Source organism: Podarcis liolepis (assembly GCF_965112155.1).
Source record: "Podarcis liolepis genome assembly, chromosome: 4".
NCBI lineage: Eukaryota > Metazoa > Chordata > Lepidosauria > Squamata > Lacertidae > Podarcis > Podarcis liolepis.
The window spans coordinates 106,865,989-106,884,773 of record NC_139558.1 but is presented as its reverse complement, the minus strand read 5'-3'; the positions used below and the strand labels follow the sequence as shown (position 1 = coordinate 106,884,773).

Here is an 18,785-nt window from a genome sequence, read left to right as displayed (position 1 = left end):
TGGATTTGCCAATGGTCAGGATGGGAGTTATAGCTCGGCAACATCTGGAGTGTCAAAGGTTCCCCATCTCTGGATTACTGGCACTGGCAGAGGAAGAGGGTAGTGGGGGGAGCTCACTGCCCCCAGCAGCGCAATCCTGGTGGGGTGCCATTGCGACTGGCCCCCCCGCCCGTGCTGGGCATCACGCCCCTGCGGGCAGTGTGCCACGCCCCCGGGACACGTGCCACACCCCCACCTGCTCTCCGCTCCCCCCCCCCACTGCCGGAGCATGAAGCTCCACCACTAATTACTGAATCTATCCAGAGATACCTACTGTATGTCCCCCACAAGGTCTTCCAGCATATTTGCATGCCAAGTGGCATCTATTCCCCCCCCCCAAAAAAATAATAATGTTCTCTTTAATGGTGGAGGTTGAAATGATTGATAGCTATAACAGTGGTTACCAAAAGGTGCTTCTAGAGTCCTTCAGTCACAAGAACATATGTGTTATTAATGTAAGTATAAAAAATTTTAATTGTAGCCAATGTAGCATCAGAGGTTAAGCAGATTTTAATATGTAGAAGTAGTCCATTAACAATGGGAAATGAGTATGTCCATCCACTTCCTGCCCCAAAATGATGAGTATAGCAAAGGGCAAGAATAAGAGAAAAAAAGCCTGACATAGTCTGCATGCCTCTAGGCTGATTTCAGTAAAGTTGGTGCTAGGAAACAAGAAAAGTGAGTTTTACTCCTGTACTTCTCTGCTGTTCAATCTCAAACTACAGGGTCTTAGACTTACACAATAAATTGATATTGATATCTAAAAATATTGGTTTAGGGTAAACAAATGATGGTTTCAGTTGATTTAACTTCTTATTTCTGAAGTATCTGTGGATTTATATGAAATTACTTTATTTGTTTCCTTAGAGAGTTTGGATAATTGTAATAAAAATTTCAATGAACTTAAGAACTGTAACATACCAAACAACATACAAAGTCAAATTTAACACACACACACACTGTAATACATATTGTGAGTACAAATCATTATTCATTCCAAGTGGAATGAAAATCCAGTTAAATGGATTTAGAATATACTTCTGCAATGTTTTTACAGCCTGGTTCCATATATGCCTTATCAAGCCCACTGAGTCTTAGGCTGCAATCTTATGCTCGTTTACCTGGGACTAAATCCCAGTAAACTCAACAAGGGTTACTTCTGAGTACACATGCCTATGATGTCACTGCTAAACTCCTACAAATTACAGATTCTTGTCCTAGGAGTTCTTGAGAGACTTCCTGGGGTCATATGAACCAATCTGTTGTATATTTGTAATTCTAATACTAAGATATAAATTGATTTGTACGGTCCTGTTTGGTGTAACCTAACTTCCAGGGATGTTTGAAGGTCAATATTCTCAGCAACCTAGTAGGTTCCTGCTCATTAATGCAGAACAAGAGAATTAAGAGTATTCAGCCATTGGCACCTTGCAAGGGAGAACTGAGGACTGAAGACTCTGGGCAAAGATTAGCCATACCTTCACTCAAAGCAATCCTGTCTCCTTAGGTAGGCTTGCTATACACCTTGGGCCTCCCCATCTCCCTCCCAGTAAGCAACATGTCGGGCGAGCTGATAAAGCTCATCTTCCAGCCAAGTCCTCCGGAATCGCCTCCGAGGAATAATTAACAACCTTGAGCCTTTGATGAGGCTCCAAGGCACGTTCCCCCATTCAGCAGAGAATCCAGGCAGCAGAAGTGATGAGATTTATGGCTACATCACTATGCTTTATTTCTTACTACGCAGACAAAGAAAAATACATCCTCTACCTGTGAGAGCAGAGAGCAACCGAACAACTACGGAACAAAGGAAACAGGAAGCCAGTAACGTCACATCCGTCTCCCATTCCCGTGAGACTTCCAACAGCCTGCACTGTCTCTGGAATGTAAACAGAGCCTTGTGACTCTAAGCAGCTGCTCAGTGGCAAAACAGAAACTAACACAAAATAGTGACAATAATGTTGGGAAATGTGTGAATACCAGTATATTAGGAGAAATGCACATAAAATTGTATTAATTTTTGTGTGGACTTTTTATTTATTTATTTATTTATTTATTTATTTATTTTTAACGAACTGGTGTGGAACAGGGCAAACTCAATTTAGGACTGGAAAAATGGGAAACAGAGAGAAATTGAAATTCATGGTTTTATCCATCTTTAGTTGTGTCTGATACTAACTAGACCTGTGACCAGAGGTCCCCCACCATTGATTTGGGGTGATAACAAAAACTTCAAATAGCTCCTGAAAATGAATAATAAGTTAGTGAATATGATACAGAAGTGGAGAAATATGATGCTTCAAACTGGTCAAAATTTCAGCCATATTCCTAAGGTGTGGGTTTCTGAATGCTCTTCAAGGGCAGCCCCAGACAGAACACATTGCGGTAATCCAGCTTTGAGGTAATTAAGCTATGTGTAACCAGGGCTATGGCAGTGATCTGCCTTTTTCAGAAAAAAAGTGCACATAGTACATGTATGTGTAGTTTGACCTTGTGAAAGAGCAATGGCAATTTTGTACATTCACAAGAGCTTGTTAGCCACTTTGGCATGGAACTCCTTTATTTTCAGTTTTTATTTAAGTGAATTTCCACCCAGGGATGGCTGGGAGCAGGATTCCTGCACTGCAGGGGGTTGGACTAGATGACCCCTTCCAGCTTCATGATTCTATGATTCTACATTTGATTTGTAAGTTGATATAACTTCTAAGGACTTTGGCTTATTTTTAAAGAAAATAAAAATATTTTAATTCATAACAATGAATTCATAACATAACCTTACACTGTGCATTTGTCACTACATTTGGCCTGAGCAAAAACTCAAGGAGGAGTTTATATGTGTGGCAATCCCTCTGCATTCTTAGTAATGGTACATAATTATGATGTGGATGCCTGGAACTTTTGGACATATGGTAACAATGAAAAAGTAGTAAGAAGAGATAATGTACTTTATTGGGCCAGCATATTAAAAACAATCATTGCAAATTGTTCTTCATTGTTGACAGGTTTAAAGAGACACATAAAGTACAAATATTTGCTGCATAAAATCACATTTTAAAAAATAAAATAAAATAAAATACACTGACATTCTACTCACTCATTACCGCAAAGTCTATATACTTAGCAATGTGGGCATTGGATAACATTACGTCCCTGGTCCAGAGAAAGTTAGTCATGCCTAAGTCCTGCTGAAACCTATTAAAAATGTTAATGGCAACCCTATGGAATCTTGTTTATATAAAGCATGTTTAGGAGTAGTACTCTAAGCCTTAAACCTTTTAAGTTCACTTTACTATATACTGAAATTCGTACACTTATTGAGGCTCTTATCACATTCGTTATTATTCCCATGTTACCCTTCCATACTCTGATCTTTTAAGAGGTGGGTGGAGAATGCAGCCCACTCAAATTTCTTATGAATCGTTAGATATCAGGGGCATTAATTAGGTATGTACTAGATCCAGGATGTGAGAGTAAGCAATGTGAGTAGGTGAAGGCAACACTGAAACTTGCTTTAGGTGTCTGCAAATACTGCAGTTGTTGTTGTTTAGTCGTTTAGTGGTGTCCAACTCTTCGTGACCCCATGGACCAGAGTACGCCAGGCACTCCTGTCTTTGTCCATGGAGTTTTCTTGGCAGGGATACTGGAGTGGCTTGCCAGTTCCTGCTCCAAAATACTGCAGTACCTTTATGCTTTTCATCACTCCTGCTATTTTTCTCCGGTGGGAGTCTGGGCTGCGTTCCCTCAAGCACGGAAACAGCGCTCGGAAGAACACAGGCAGCCCAACTTGGGCGTGTGCCTCCCATACAGAATGGGAGATGGACCTCCGCCCGCCCCGAACAAGGCGGCCATCGCCTCCTGTCCCCAAACCCCGCAGGCAGGCTGGCTTGGGGGGGAGGGGCATATGAGCTGTGCCTGCCATACATCTTCTTTTTCCAGGACACGTCCTCTTTTTCATGGGTATGTAAAATGGGAGTCGTCATAGCGATCCATAGTTAAAAGTAAAGTCGGCAAATGTGTCCTCTTTCTTGCTCTTCAAAATATGGCAACCCTACCTGTACCCCAACTTGTGAGGGAAGTCTAAAGCGAGGAGGCAAGGGGAAAGGGACGGTTCCAGAAGGAGGAGAAGAGGTGCCTGATGTGAACTGAGGTCCAAGACGAGGACATCAGGACACACATGAGTTGCAAACAGGCCCCGCAGCACCCGGATGACGGCTTGGGTAGTGGTGGAGGGCATCGGGGCCACCTCCAGCCATTTGGAATAGGTGTCCACCACTACCATGAAGGTTCGGCCGTGAACCCTCGACCAGGGTGCCTTGGGCATCTCCCAGGTGTTGCCTTTAGCTGGACAGAAACATTTCTCACTCATCACTCCTTTGCGGAGAAATTGGCTTTTGGTCCACTGGACCAAGACATCTGGGGGCTGTGAGCAAATCCATCTCTCTGAGCCTCAGCTTTCCTAAGGTCACAGACTGTGCTACATAAATATTTGCCTGATGGGAGTGTTTACCACAAAGACACTGGGTAAAATTGCAAAACATTTATTGGAGTGTGTCATACAAAAGGTTTCTACTCAAAAAAGGTATATCACAAATCATTGAAAAAGACAGAATTCACCATATATACCAATAATAAGGGGGATTGAAATGCAAAAGTTTAGACCAGTTTCCTCCCAAAGGTGGGTAATGCCAACACCGTCTGCCACATTCGCTCTGAGCCTTTCCTGCTGCCCTGCAGAGCAGCTGCCACCCCTGCCCTTGGCACATAGGCTGCGAAGACAGAACCAAGGAAGCCTACCTCTCTTGCGCCTCCCCAGGCCACAGAAACAGACTCTTCACTCAGGAGGGACAAAGCGGGCCATTCGTCCTCTTCCCGGGAACTCCTGGAGCTGCAGGTAACACAGCCCAGCAGCCCAGTGGCATTCCAAGGGAGGAAGAAAACTGTAAAAAGATGAAAAATTCCTTCCAGTAGCACCTTAAAGACCAACTAAGTTAGTTCTTGGTATGAGCTTTCGTGTGCATGCACACTTCTTCAGATACACAGATGGTGTAAAAAGATGGTGGCAGTTCTGGCTGAATCAAGTTCTCTCTTTAAAAAGTGTACTAAGGAAGAAAGAAAAATGAAAGGAGGAATAATTTGCAATATATAAAAATAGTTTCAGTCCTGGCCTTCAAAGGGGTAAAGCAGACCCCAGCAAGACCCCTGAGTATGAGCAGATGGTGTCCTCCTTGCTGAAGCAAGTCTGGGTCTCCTCAGGGCCTGGTGGGTGACTGGGAGCCAAGGACCCTTCCAGGCCAGAGCACAAGAATAGCCCTGCAGGATCAGACCAGTCACCTCCTTGCAAACCTGGGGCAAACAAATTCGGATGAAAACTCAATTATTATTTTTTAAATAATCTTTATTAATTTTCCATTTAAACATATATAATCACATCATTATTATCCACTTTACTTCTTTGGCTCTTTAGAGCCTGTCAGCTTCCTTCCCTCCCACCTCTTGGCTTTCAAAACTAACCTTATATCACAGCATTTTATATATTTTCCAATTCTAATATAACTCATTACAGTCATACCTCAGGTTGAAGTAGCTTCGGGTTGAGCGTTTTGGGGTTGTGCTTCGCAGCGACCCAGAAGTAATGGAGCGCGTTACTTCCAGTTTTCGCTGCTTGCGCAGACGCTCAAAATGACATCACGCGCTTGTGCAGAAGCGACGAATCGTGACCCGCGCACGTGCAGGTTGCGTTCACTGCAGGATGCGAATGGGGCTCCAGAACGGATCCTGTTTGCATCCAGAGGTACCACTGTACTAAATACATCAAAATTTAAATATATATAGAAAGGTAAAAAAATATCTTTCTACAAGTCTTCAGATAACCCTACTAGTGTTGTTAATTGCTTACAGTGATCTTTCAAATATTATATAAATTTACTCCAGTATTTTTGGATGTACTTGATCGTGTTGGTTTCAGATTTATCCCGTCAGCTTCGCCAGTTCCACAAAGTCCATCATTTTCATCTTGTTATTTCAATTTTTGGGCTAAAAGGATTCTTGCCGCTGTTGTTCCATATATGAAGAGTCTTTTATCTTTTTTCGTATCTCTTCACCTACTATACCCAGTAAAAAGACTTCTGGTTTTTTAACAAAAGTGTTTTTAAACATTTTCTTTAACTCGTTATATATCATTTCCCAAAAAGCCTTCACCTCTTTACAAGTCCACCACATATGGTAAAAGATACCTTCCTTTTCTTTGCATTTCCAACACTTGTTAGATCTTGTCTTATACATTTACCAAGTTTTGATGGTGTTAAATACCATCTATACATCATTTTCATCACATTTTTTTAAAGTGCACTATATGCAGTAAAGTTCATACCTTTATTCCACAGCCTTTCCCAAGATTCTAACTGAATATTATATCCAAAATCAAATGAAAGCTCAATTTGCAGGTCACTGACCTGTTCTACCTCCATGGTACGTTTTGGAAAGGATTTCCCATTTTTCTTTCTTTGTTCTTCCTGGTTCCTCTGTCACTCCCGCTCTGCTGATCCACCTGCTATTTCCCCCCCCCCCCACTTGCCCACTTTCTCTGGGTTCCAAAAATCTCTCCTTTTCCTCCCCACATAATCCATTTTCTTGGCTTTTTCAGGCCTCCCAACAGGCACAGTTGCTCCCTCCTTGACCTCTGCCTGTTCAGACAGGGAGGAACGGGGAGCTTTGCCCCAGATGGGGAGGAAGGGGAAGGTTGAAAACACTGCCCATCTCCCTGAGCAGCCCAACAGGCTGAGGACTGGATTGGAATGGAATGGATTGATTGTATTTCTATACCACTTTCCATTCAAAGAAATCCCAAAGTGGCTTACAAACAATAGAACATAACATCACAAATGCAGCATAAGTCATATGAAATAATTAACAAGTCATCAATAAAATAAGCTGGATCCTCTGCAGCACCTTGGCCTTGCCTGCCCCAATCCGCCTTATTTTAGTATCTACGCCAATTGACGGGCTCAAAGGAGGGCCTGTACGAGTGGTCTGATGCAGGGATACCAAGGAAAGATGTCAAAAGTGCCAGAATGACCAGTTCCAGTGCTTTATTCCAGAAAGGTGTAAATTTGTGACCTACCTGCACAGCCCCACTGCCGTTACAGACACGAGTAAGCCACCAGAGCAGTGAGAGGTCGTCATGACTTTTCTACAATGTGCTAATATATTAAGCAATACTTTTGCACAAAGTAGCGTATGCCACTTTGGCAGGAACCTCTCTTAACTCCACCTGGCCAATGAGGGCATAGGTAGCAAATACTCAATCTTACAGATAGGTTCCTTTTCTGGTCCAAGAGCCCAGCACCTCAGCCCACACCCAAGCACAGCGTCAAAGCAAGCCAATTGCATATACCAGAGCAAATACATAAACATAGGTGAATTCATTACTTAAACAACTACCAATTAGTTTGGGGTTATCTTGACTACCACTATGGCATTTGCAGGCCTTCCAGAAGAGTCTCACCTTTGGTTCAACACTGGTTCCCATCCAATTCTACAATTCTGTGATTCTATGATTCTCCTCACTGTGAGTTCTTTGATGGGAAGTGAGATGGGAGTTCCGACTGAAGCTCTTTCCACATTCCCCGCACTGATAGGGTTTCTCTCCTGTATGAACTCTTTGATGGGCCGTAAGATTGGCCCTCTTACTGAAGCTCTTTCCACATTCCCCGCACTGATAGGGTTTCTCCCCTGTATGAACTCTTTGATGAGCCATGAGATTGGCCCTCTGGTTGAAGCTTTTTCCACATTCCAAGCACAGATAGGGTTTCTCCCCTGTATGAATTATTTGATGGGAATTGAGACTTTCCTTCTGGGTGAAGCTTCTTCCACATTCAAAGCACTGATATGGTTTCTCCCCTGTATGAATTCTTTGATGGGAAGTGAGATTTTCCTTTCGTCTAAAAATCTTTCCACACTCTTCACACCGAAATGGTTTCTCCCCACAATGAATACTTTGATGTTGACGAAAGGTTTTGCTTGTATTAAAGCTCTTTCCACATTCCAAGCACTGATACGGTTTATCCCCTGTATGAATGATTTGATGGGAAATGAAACTTTCCTTCCAGGTGAAGCTCTTTCCACATTCTAAGCACTGATATGGTTCCTCCCCACTGTGAATTCTCCGATGGGAAGTGAGGTGAGTGTTCTGACTGAAGCTCTTTCCACATTCCAAGCACGTGTAGGGTTTCTCCCCACGGTGAATATTTTGATGTCTATGGAAGCTTGTGCTTGTATTAAAGCTCTTCCCACATTCCAGACAATGATATGGTTTCTCCCCAGTATGAATTCTTTGATGGGAAGTGAGATTTTCCTTCTGACTGAAGCTCTTTCCACATTCCGAGCACTGATAAGGTTTCTCCCCAGTATGAATTCTTTGATGGGAAGTGAGATGGGAGTTTCGAATGAAGTTCTTTCCACATTCCAAGCACTGGAAAGGTTTCTTCCCAATAGGATTTCCATGACTGGAAATGGAATGGGAGCTCTGACTGAAATTCTCTCCACCCTCTGAATATTTTGATTGTCTCTCCACTGTGTGTATTTTGCTGTGGTCTCCCTTGTTCTTAATTTCCAAATCATCACCACCTGCAACAAACAGCGAAATAGATTAAAGCCTTGGGAAGAAATGGAGCCTCAAAGTATTGAGCAATGCTAATTAATGCTATTTAATGCTACTTATGAGAACCTGAGATTTGAAAAACCTAGCTCTTTCCTGGGATGGGTTTTATTTGGCCTATTAATGGAATCTGCTCCATCTCCAAACGCTGCTGTCTCTTTGTTCAACCAAAAATAGACAGAAGCTACTCTGTAGTCTACATTTATCAGTTCAGACCAGGCTGATCATGGTTTAAAAAGGAATAACCGGAGGAAGAATATTCACAGACCAAACAGTAGACAGCCCTTCATTCAAGGCTGTGGAAGGTTTAGAATTCCAGGTGCTGTAGGTGGTGCAGTTGAGCTCCTTTAAGATACTGGAGGTTTCTCACTTAGGGATATGTATTGAATTTCAAAACACATGTGATCCAACAGGGAGCCTTACCGAGAGAGTCCATGATCCCACAAACAGCTACTTCTTCAAAGGACAAAGGACCCTAAAAGACAAAGAAAAATGTCATTCTCTTAGCATAAACATTATCTCCAACACATTGTTCTGTTGTTTGCTATGTTGTTTTAATAGGATTCTTTTGCTGCACATTTTAATTGTGCATGCTTTTTTAAACATCTTTGTAAAAATGGCTGAAACTCCACATGGTGTTATTCTAACCATTCTGTCTGAGCAAGCCATGTGATGTTCTGGGGACTGAGATACCCTCCCGATGCCCTTAGCCAATGTCAAGGGGCACATGGGGGCACAGGGAGGTAGAGGATATTGGGGGAAGCCCCATCGTGCAAGTGATGGAGCTGGTTATGTGAATCCTGACCACTGATTTTTTTAAATGGTTTGTCAACTGCTTAGAAGAGAGATTCATTCAGGCCCGGGGGAAGCCTGGCTGCCCCCCCGCGCAGCCTATGTCACCTCATTGCTCCTTCACCCTACCTGGTCTGGTTCCACAACCACTTCTTCCCATCTACCACCATGAAAAGATGAATGGGGAGGGGACTGGGGGCTGTGCAACAACCTTTGATAACACATTTAATTCTTGTTTTAAAAGAGCTACTGGGGTTGTCCATTCATTTCCAGACCCAATTCAAAGTGCTGACGTGAGCTGTTCACTTATGCAGAACCATCGCCTTCTCTACACTCTTGGGTGCTCAAGTTGGCAAAGAGGGCTCTCTTGGGAGTTTCACCACCCTCTGCATTTTAGGGGAAGTGGTAGCCCAAAACAGCGCATCCTTGTGGCAGTTCCTCGGCACTTGTAGCAAGTCAGATTGTCCTCCATAAACACAGTTTTTACTGTGAGTCCATAAGTGACTGTGGAGGCCAATTCTGGATCCACACGTCCTTCCACAGTGGGGACATAGGTTTCTGGGCCCTCAAAATGAACCATTCATAGTGGGATCAGGTGTTAAACAGGATTGTGTTATCACCCGAACTCTATTCAGTACTTTCATTGCCATGATCCTAGCACCTGGTACCTTCCCCTCTTCACTATGGCCTCTGACACTGGAGACTTGTGCTTTCAGGACCCACCCTATTGCTCTGTCATTTGTTTTCACTCTTGTTAATATGAAGGTTTAAAATGGTTGTAACCTGCCCTGGGCAATAAATGTAGTAGTAGTGATAGCAATACTCACAATAAGAACCAGAACAATAATAATAATAATATAAAGCCTCAAGTGGGGGGGGGGGATAAAGCCTCAAGATACATATATAGTAGACAGCTTTGTGGGCGGCATGGAAGATATTTGAATGAGATGGGAAACTGACATAGAAACCTCAATAAGTGAAACAATTTCAGCTCACCTCCAGGAAATTTCCCTTAAAATTATCTTTTGGTGACTTTGCGCTCCCCCCCCCCCCACGCCTTGCAAAGATCAATCCGTCCGGCTCACCATTATGCTGGAAAAGTTGTGGAGAATGAGGTTCCTACTTCCATGGCTGGTGGGAGTGTACTGTGGCCCACGCCTTTTGGCAAAAAGTTTTTCACCTGACCTCCAAAATTACCAAAATATCCCTCCTAATTTGGCACTTGCTTTATTATCACTAGATTTGACCCCAAACTCCAACCTTAAATCTAAAAAAATAATTTCTTTCCTGTTCACAGCAGCTAAACTAATAATTTCCCAAGGACGGAAGGAAACCTCTAATATGCCAATAGAGGCTTGGGATAATAATATCTGGAGTGCTGCTCTATCAGAAAGCTCCACATACCATTGGCGACTAATCAAGGGCATCTCCCCCCCCCAAAAAAGAGACACATATAGAGCCTCAAGAAGACAGGGAGGAGCCTGTTGGAATTTGCAGATTTTCTCCCTTTTCAGGTTTTGACTTTAAAGCCATCTGGGTTGGTGGCCATCCCTGCTTCCTGCAGGAGGGAGTTGCATAGTTTAACTCAGCACCACTTGAAGAAGCCCTTTCTTTTTCTGCCCTCCATCTTCCAACAGTCTTTCCATATTTGTTGCAGAGGTCAAGTTTTCGCCTCTATTTCTTGCATGGAACAGTCTCCCTGGGGACGTGGTGGACTCTCCTTCCTTGGAGCTTTTAAGCAGAGGTTGGATGGTCATTTGCCAGGGATGCTGTAGTTGCAAGGGGACTAGATCAGTGTTTCCCAAACGTTTTTGGGCAACGGCACACCTGTTTACCGGAAAAAAATCTCGCGGCACACCACCATTAAAGCCCCGCCCCGTGACGTCAGCGCGCAGCGTCACGCCGGGAGGGACGCACAAAAGTGAAAGTTTTTTCCCTTCCCCTTGCCGGGGTGGGAGGAGGCAGCAGAGCGAGGGACTGAGGGACGGCGGCAGCTGAGGCGGCCACCCCTCGACGCCGTCCCAAAAGCCGCCAAAAAGCCCTAAAAAAAGAGGAGCAGCACAAAAAACACACCACACACGGGGGGCGTGTTCTAATTTGCTTCTAACTCCGGGTTAGAGCGCAGCACGTGGAGGATGGGTGGGGAAAGAGAGAGGAGGCGCACTGATAGAACGCCAGGCACAAGGGCCGCCAGGGAGAGCCAGCGCGCGCCCCACCCCGGACGCTCGCAGCCACCGCCATCCCTCCCTCCCAGGGAAGGCGGGATTAGAGCAAGCGCCCGGGCAGCAAGAAGCGCGCGCGCGCCGGCCCTGCCCTGGATCCCTCAGAACCGCCAGTCTCTGGGAAAGTGGGCGTGGCTTCAGAACTCTCAGGCAGCAGCACCCGCTGCCCGGCAAGGCTTCCCATTGGGAGGCGCGAATGCTTTAGTGGGCGGGGATTGGTGCAAATATAGGCAGGGCGGGCTGAGAGGAGGAGCCGCCGCCGAGGAGCAGCGACACCAGCAGCGTTTCCTCTCCCCCCTCCCCTCCCGTGTCAACAAGCGGGGCGCCTGCGCCGGGGGTTTGCTCGTCAGGCAGGCAGCCAGGCAGGCAGACGGCGAGAGCCCCGCGCTGGGCGGCCGCTGCTCGCCGCCGCCGCCCCGCGTCTCGCCGCCCGACTCGCCCGCCTCCCTCCCACGGCACACCAGCCGGTGTCTCACGGCACACTAGTGTGCCGCGGAACACCGGTTGGGAAACACTGGACTAGATGACCCACGGAATCCCTTCCAACCCTACAATTCTGTGGTTCTATCCTCTTATGCCCAAAAGTTTCTGTCCCGCTACAATCTCAATTTCGCTTACAGTGGTACAGTACCTCGGGTTACAGACGCTTCAGGTTACAGACTCCGCTAACCCAGAAATAGTACCTCAGGTTAAGAACTTTGCTTCAGGATGAGAACAGAAATTGTACAGCAGCGGCACAGCGGCAGGCCCCATTAGCTAAAGTGGTGCTTCAGGTTAAGAACAGTTTCAGGTTAAGAACGGACCTCCGGAACGAATTAAATACTTAACCCGAGGTACCACTGTATTTGCATGCTGTCTTTCCCCCCTGACCCAAAGACCCTCTCTAAAGCGGAAAGCAGCGTATTGATCCAAAGGCAGACTTAGAGTTGCAAAGCTCCTGTCAACTCGCTCGCCTTGGCAGAGGAGAAGCGGGCAGCAACCTCGGCTCCCGGCCTTGCTTTGAGGGGCTTGGACCCCTGGAGTCCCTTCCGGACTCTGCACAGCGCCCAGCCCCCTGCATGAGCTGAGCTGGCCCCATGCATCCTCCCTAGCGACCCTGCAAACCCCCGTGCACCCTATGGGGGAGGGGAGACAGCTAAGACTCACCAGATCCCAGATGGCGGCGCCGAGGCAGCATTTGCAGAGCGCAGAGACCAAAGCTACGCCCCTTGCGGGAAGAGCCCGGGAGGGAGGGAGGGAGGGAGGGAGGGGCTTTTGCTCGGGAGGACCAGCCCCCTTTCTTGCCTGTCATCTCTAGGAACCCAGCTCAGTACATTTTAACCCGTGGCAAGCCGAGCGCACTGAGCTCACCCATCTCTTCCTCTCCGCAGTTCTTTCTCGAGACAGAGAGAGAGAGAGAGGGAGGGAGAGGGAGAGAGAGAGGGAGAGAGAGGGGGGGGAGAGGGAGAGCGAGAGAGAGAGGGAGAGAGAGGGAGGGAGAGAGAGAGAGGGAGAGAGAGGGAGGGAGAGAGAGAGAGGGAGAGAGGGAGGGAGAGAGAGAGAGAGAGAGGGAGAGAGAGAGGAAGAGAGAGAGAGAGAGAGAGAGAGAGAGAGAGAGAGAGAGAGAGAGAGAACGCGACACACCAGGAGGAACCACGCGCATTGCACACACTCCAGGGATGTCTGGCTGGCCTTCTGAGCTGTTCGCTCCTTTGGCCGGAAGCAGGAGGAACAGCTTGCAGTGAAAAACGCTCTGCAAGAAGCGGGAAACCTCATCCCAGAATCTTAGAATGAGAGAGTTGAAAGGGGCGCTGAGTGCCATCTAATTCTACCACCTGAAAGTGTGCGGTGGCCCAAAGAGCCACAATAAATCTTCTTCTTCTTTGGCCGAGTAAGAGCGTCTTCCATAAAGCTAGAACATAAGTTGATACACCAATGTAACTGATCACGGTGAGAATCAAAGCTTAGTCAGCAATGCTCATTGTGCATGTGTATTAAACATGAAATGAGGTAATTATGTATATGATTGGCGGAAATGGAAATCCTTTGTTTGAAACTTACAAACACCCCTGCCCTGACCCTTGGGCGGGGTTGCAGTTTTGCGAAAAGATTCGACTGTAACCCATTGCTTTGCAATAAACAACGATGGACTCCTAACTCCTCTTGTCTCTGAGTTTTATGGGTGTAACTCAAAAGATAAGCCATTTTTGGCTTACAACAAAAGGAAGGAATCTCAGCTAAAGCATCCATGACAGACGGCCATCCAACCTCTGCTTAAAAACCTCCAAGGAAGGAGAGTCCGCCATCTCCCAAGGGATTCTGCTGCTCTTCCCGTCAGAAGGTTCTTCCTGCTGCTTAAGCAGAAACTGCTTTCTGGTCCTCTGGGTCCCTTATTCTGGGTCCTCCCCTCTAGAGCAGGAGAAAACAAGTTTGCTCCGTCTTCCGCGGGTCAGCCCTCCAGATATTGAGAGGTGGCTCTCAGATCTCCATCCAGGCAGGTCTCAGCTGAGGGAGGAATAAGGAGACACGCAGATCCTGCCTTTCCTGGGATTGAAGATGGGAGGTGCTACATTCATCTCAGTAAACATTCATATTGATTTTTAATTATATATATATATTTCCTTCCACTGGTACATCAAGCTCAGTATTTATACTGTAATAGATATGTGGGGTGGGACGCGGGTGGCGCTGTGGGTTAAACCACAGAGCCTAGGACTTGCCGATCAGAAGGTCGGCTTGGCGGTTCGAACCCCCGCGATGGGGTAAGCTCCCGTTGTTCGGTTCCTGCTCCTGCCAACCTAACAGTTCCAAAGCATGTCAAAGTGCAAGTAGATAAATAGGTACCGCTCTGGAGGGAAGGTAAACGGCATTTCCGTGCGCTGCTCTGGTTCGCCAGAAGCGGCTTAGTCATGCTGGCCACATGACCATTGGCTCCCTTGGCCAATAAAGTGAGATGAGCGCTGCAACCCCAGAGTCAGTCACAATTGGACCTAATGGTCAGGGGTCCCTTTACCTTTTAGATACGGGGTGCTAAATGTTTAGGTTTAGTAAATATTAGGATTTAATTAGAACTTGTATGTGATAACCGGGATATAAGACAATCTTAATGTGTATTTGAAGGGGTTAAGGTTAGGGTTAGGGGTAATTAGTGTTTATGTGGAAAGACTGTGTGTCAGACCTTGAGAATGTAATCTAAGATCCATGTGTATTGGAATGTGTGGATCTACTTCTGAGCGTCAACAATTAGTATGTGGATAGTTACTTAATCTCCTAATGTCCTAAGTGTGTAATAACAGGCTTTAATCCTAGCCAATCAACAACCCCTGGGACCATTAGTACTTCAAAGCATCGAAAGAAGTGACCATTAGAATGCAAACGAATAAAGGAGGCTTAGTTTTCAGAAACGGCAGATGGTACCAGGAATTCAAAATGAGTTTATTGAGTCGATAGTATTGGAAAAATTAAAGTAGCAAAATAGTTTTCTATCCTCTTTGACTGCACCCCAGGAAGTGCTCAAATGAAGCAGATGAGTCAAGTTGTAAGGTTTGTAGACCTCTCAGATGGGCTTTGTCAAATTGAGGAAAGTTCTTTGATTTTATTAACACAATTGAAAAAACAGGAAAAGGACTTTCAAATTATATTTTATTAAAATTGCAGGTTGATGGTCTGAAAATCAATTACTGCCATGGCGAAACATATGATAATGGCAGCAACAGGGCTGGAAAATATAGCAGTGTGCAGGCAAGATTGTCTGAGGTTAATGATTTGGCAAGATACGTACGCTGTGCTGCCCACAGTTTTAATTACAGCACTGCAAGTGTTTCACTGATGATCGTAACCTTTTTTGGAACTGTACAACTCTTCAATTTTTTCAGTGGTTCAGCAGGAAGATGGCACGTTTTAATGGACAAACTTTCAGTTACTTTAAATGTCACAGTGATATGAGGTGGTTATCCAAACAAATTGCCTTTAAAAATAAATAAATTCTGTATCTTCAGTACTGAATGACATAGCTTATAAATTGGAACAGCTTTTGGAGCACAAACTTTCATCAGACACATAAACTTATTTGATCAGACAAATAGTTTTCTCTGCCTTCTTGAAATATGGGAAAGAATATTGAGTTGCATCTACAAGGTAAACCAGTCTCTTCAAAGCAATAGTTTTTTTCTTTATGTAGCAAACGAAACAATAAAAGGTTTTGTGGGATCATTGCAGAAAACGTGAAACAAGGGAATAGAACCAGGTACAAAGTTTGTCCAGGAAAAATCCACAGAAATGGGAGTAGAGGGCAACTTCCTTGACACTGAGGCTGAAGAATGTTAAAAGGTTTCATGAAAGTGACTTAGCGAAGGCCTTTATCTTTCTACTGAACAGAGGTTTAAAAGAGAAATAAATACATTGTCTCTTCATGCTTCAGAGCCAGCTGAATCATCCATCTGTGTTGTCAACATAATAATAATAGCTTAACCGCCACACAGCCCTATATGCTTGGGGGGCACTCCTGGATCCAACATGGTCACTGGAGACGCCGGTGGCCTTGGGTGACTAGCGGTGCCCATTTCCAGCTCCAGCTAGTTCTCCTGCCACAGTCCTGACATGGCCATGGTTCTCTATGCTCTGGATCACTAATAATGAACCACTGCCTTGGATTCCTCGGATGGTGACCTCTCGGGGTTCTCAGCAGAGCTTCCTGTCGAGTCTCCAAAGATCCTCTGAATCTCTGAGGGGTTGTGTTACGGTAAAATCTGGGTGCGAGGCTGCTCTGCCACCCAGCTGGTCGGACTAAGTCCGCGGGTCCCTGCGGAGGAAAATGAGCTCAGCCGGACAGGAGCAAACTGCAGAAGATCCAAGTTTATTGCACAAAAGGTTCAAGGCGAGATTGAACAGCGAGAAAGGGGTGACATGAACTTTTGAAACTTCCCTCCATGTCCCAGAAGACAGTGCAAAATACATCCCAGTTACATCATGAATACATTAAGAAGAGGTTGGGTCACAGAGGATTAACATATGGAGGAGGGAGGGGGAATATGCAGAGCTGGAGATATGCGCAGATAAGCACATCCTGAGAAGACAATGGTCCATGTATGCATAGTCTGCCACCTGGCATTGCCCGGAGGAAGGGCTTGGCAGAGTGATTTGACAGGATTGGGGTCTTGACACCTTCTTTGAGGGATTATGGAGGACAGGGGAGGTGCCATGGAGTCCTAGAGAAATTGAGCAAATTGGCACGTTGATTTTCTATGAATTTTATAGATTGTAGTCCCTTTTGACATTGACAATTGGAAATAAATGGATATATTGTAGCGAAGAAGGAGGTGAAGACATGCCCCCCCTTCCGTATCAGGTTGCATGTCTGAACAGGCACAAGCATGTCAGCCAGGAGTCTGGATCACACCCCTGTCTGGTTGATGGGCAGGTGATGGTGGGAAAAGCTTTACCTCTAACTGAAGGACAACAGAGTTCACAGGCCAGAGTGCAGCCTTCTGTTCTCACAGGGCCATCTGGTGCCTCTCCTGTCTTGCCCCATAGCAGGCCCAGAGCCACAGTCTCATCCCATAGCTCTCTCCTCCGACATGAATTGGCCTAATCCTCTTTCAAAGCCATCTAGGTTGATGGCCATCACTGTTTCCTGCAGGAGATTCTTGGTATGACTCTGCACAGCATGAAGAAGCACTTTCTTTTCTCTGCCCTCCATCTTCCAACAGCCTTTCTTTCTTTATTGCATAGGCCATTTTTTCATTTATATTTTTTGTGTATATTCTATGTCCATCTGTTTCCATCTGGCTACAACCTTTGTTAACAATGTGACTTAATCATCCATCTAAATGGGATTTATCTCCATGCCGTTTTCCCCTTGACCGAAATACCCCCTCCCCAAAGGGGCAAGCAGCGTCTTGATCCAAAGGAAGGCTAAAGTTGCAGACCTCCTGCAAACTCGCCCTCTCCCTGCTTTTGCAGAGAGGAAGCGAGCAGGAACCTGTTTCGTGAGGTGAATGCACCCCAATGCATCCTCCAGACTCACCTGATCCCAGGAGGTGCCATCAGTGGATCATTTGCAGAGCAGGGAGACAAAAGTCACCCCCTCTTTGCTGGAAGGGACTGGGGCGGAGGATTTTTTTGCTTTGGAGGACCTTACCCCCTCGCCTTTATTTCCTGTTCTCTCTAGGAATACAACTCAGTCCATCTTAAACCTTGGCAAGCCGAGTGCACCGAGGTCATATTTCTCTTGCCGTTTTCCCTCTGGAAAGCAGGAGCCCAGAAGGAACCACGTGCAATGCACACACTCAGAGAGACCCTCTTGGCTAGCTGCCTGAGCAAGGCTCTGCAAGGAACAGGAAACCTCATCCTAGTATGGTAGAGTTGGAAGTGACCCCAAGGGTCATCTAGCCCAACCCCTGCAATGCCAGAACCTCAACTAGAGCATCCCTGACAGATGGCCATCCAAACTCTGCTTAAAAATCGCTAAGGAAAGAGAGTCCACTACCTTCCCAGGGAGTCCGTTCCACTCTTGAACAGCTTTGTCAGAAAGTTCTTCCTGGTGTTTACTAAGAACCTCATTTCTTGTAATTTGAAGCACACTCTCATCTCCTCATCAACACAAAGAAGCCCTTTTCTTTTCTGATATTTCATATTTGTCAGTTGAAAATCTCTGTTACAACAATATGTCATAGAGAACTGTAGAAGAACAGGCAATGTTCTTGAAGAGAGGCATGGATACACTTTCTGGTTGGTTGGTTGTGTGTGTGTAGAAATATACTATACTATACTACTATACTATACTATACTATACTATACTATACTATACTATACTATACTATACTATACTATACTATACTATACTATACTATACTATACTATACTATAATGTCAGGGCTGCCTCAGATCTCAGCTCACAAAAGATCAACGCCAGGTTCTTCTTATATACAAGGACGTTTATTGCAGTTCATAGTAAGTTCCACAACCGAGGCGCGCAGCCCCCACGTCTGTTAACCTTAGACGGTAGAAGTCCCCTCTGAATCGGTCCCTCCCCTACACCAGTTTAATAAGCTAACGCTGCTCCACCTCTTTCTCTTTTTCCTTTTCCGCAGGGTCTTTCT

The 18,785-nt window shown here is 45.6% G+C and overlaps 1 protein-coding gene and 1 long non-coding RNA gene across 2 annotated transcripts; one reads left to right on the top strand and one right to left on the bottom strand.

Moving 5' to 3' along the window:
• Window positions 1-844: 844 nt before the first annotated feature.
• Window positions 845-2,051, top strand: LOC310705472. The gene is made up of 2 exons (XR_014525317.1): window positions 845-1,546; window positions 1,784-2,051. It is a non-coding gene; the product is annotated as an uncharacterized lncRNA (long non-coding RNA).
• A 3,359-nt stretch (window positions 2,052-5,410) lies between these two features.
• Window positions 5,411-12,980, bottom strand: LOC310705264 (uncharacterized protein). The gene is made up of 3 exons (XM_083499865.1): window positions 12,853-12,980; window positions 9,116-9,167; window positions 5,411-8,661 (listed from the first exon to the last, which is right to left on the bottom strand). The coding sequence occupies exons 2-3, from the start codon at window positions 9,126-9,128 to the stop codon at window positions 7,571-7,573; spliced, it is 1,104 nt and encodes a 367-aa protein (XP_083355991.1). The 5' UTR covers window positions 9,129-9,167; window positions 12,853-12,980; the 3' UTR covers window positions 5,411-7,570.
• Window positions 12,981-18,785: the final 5,805 nt, after the last annotated feature.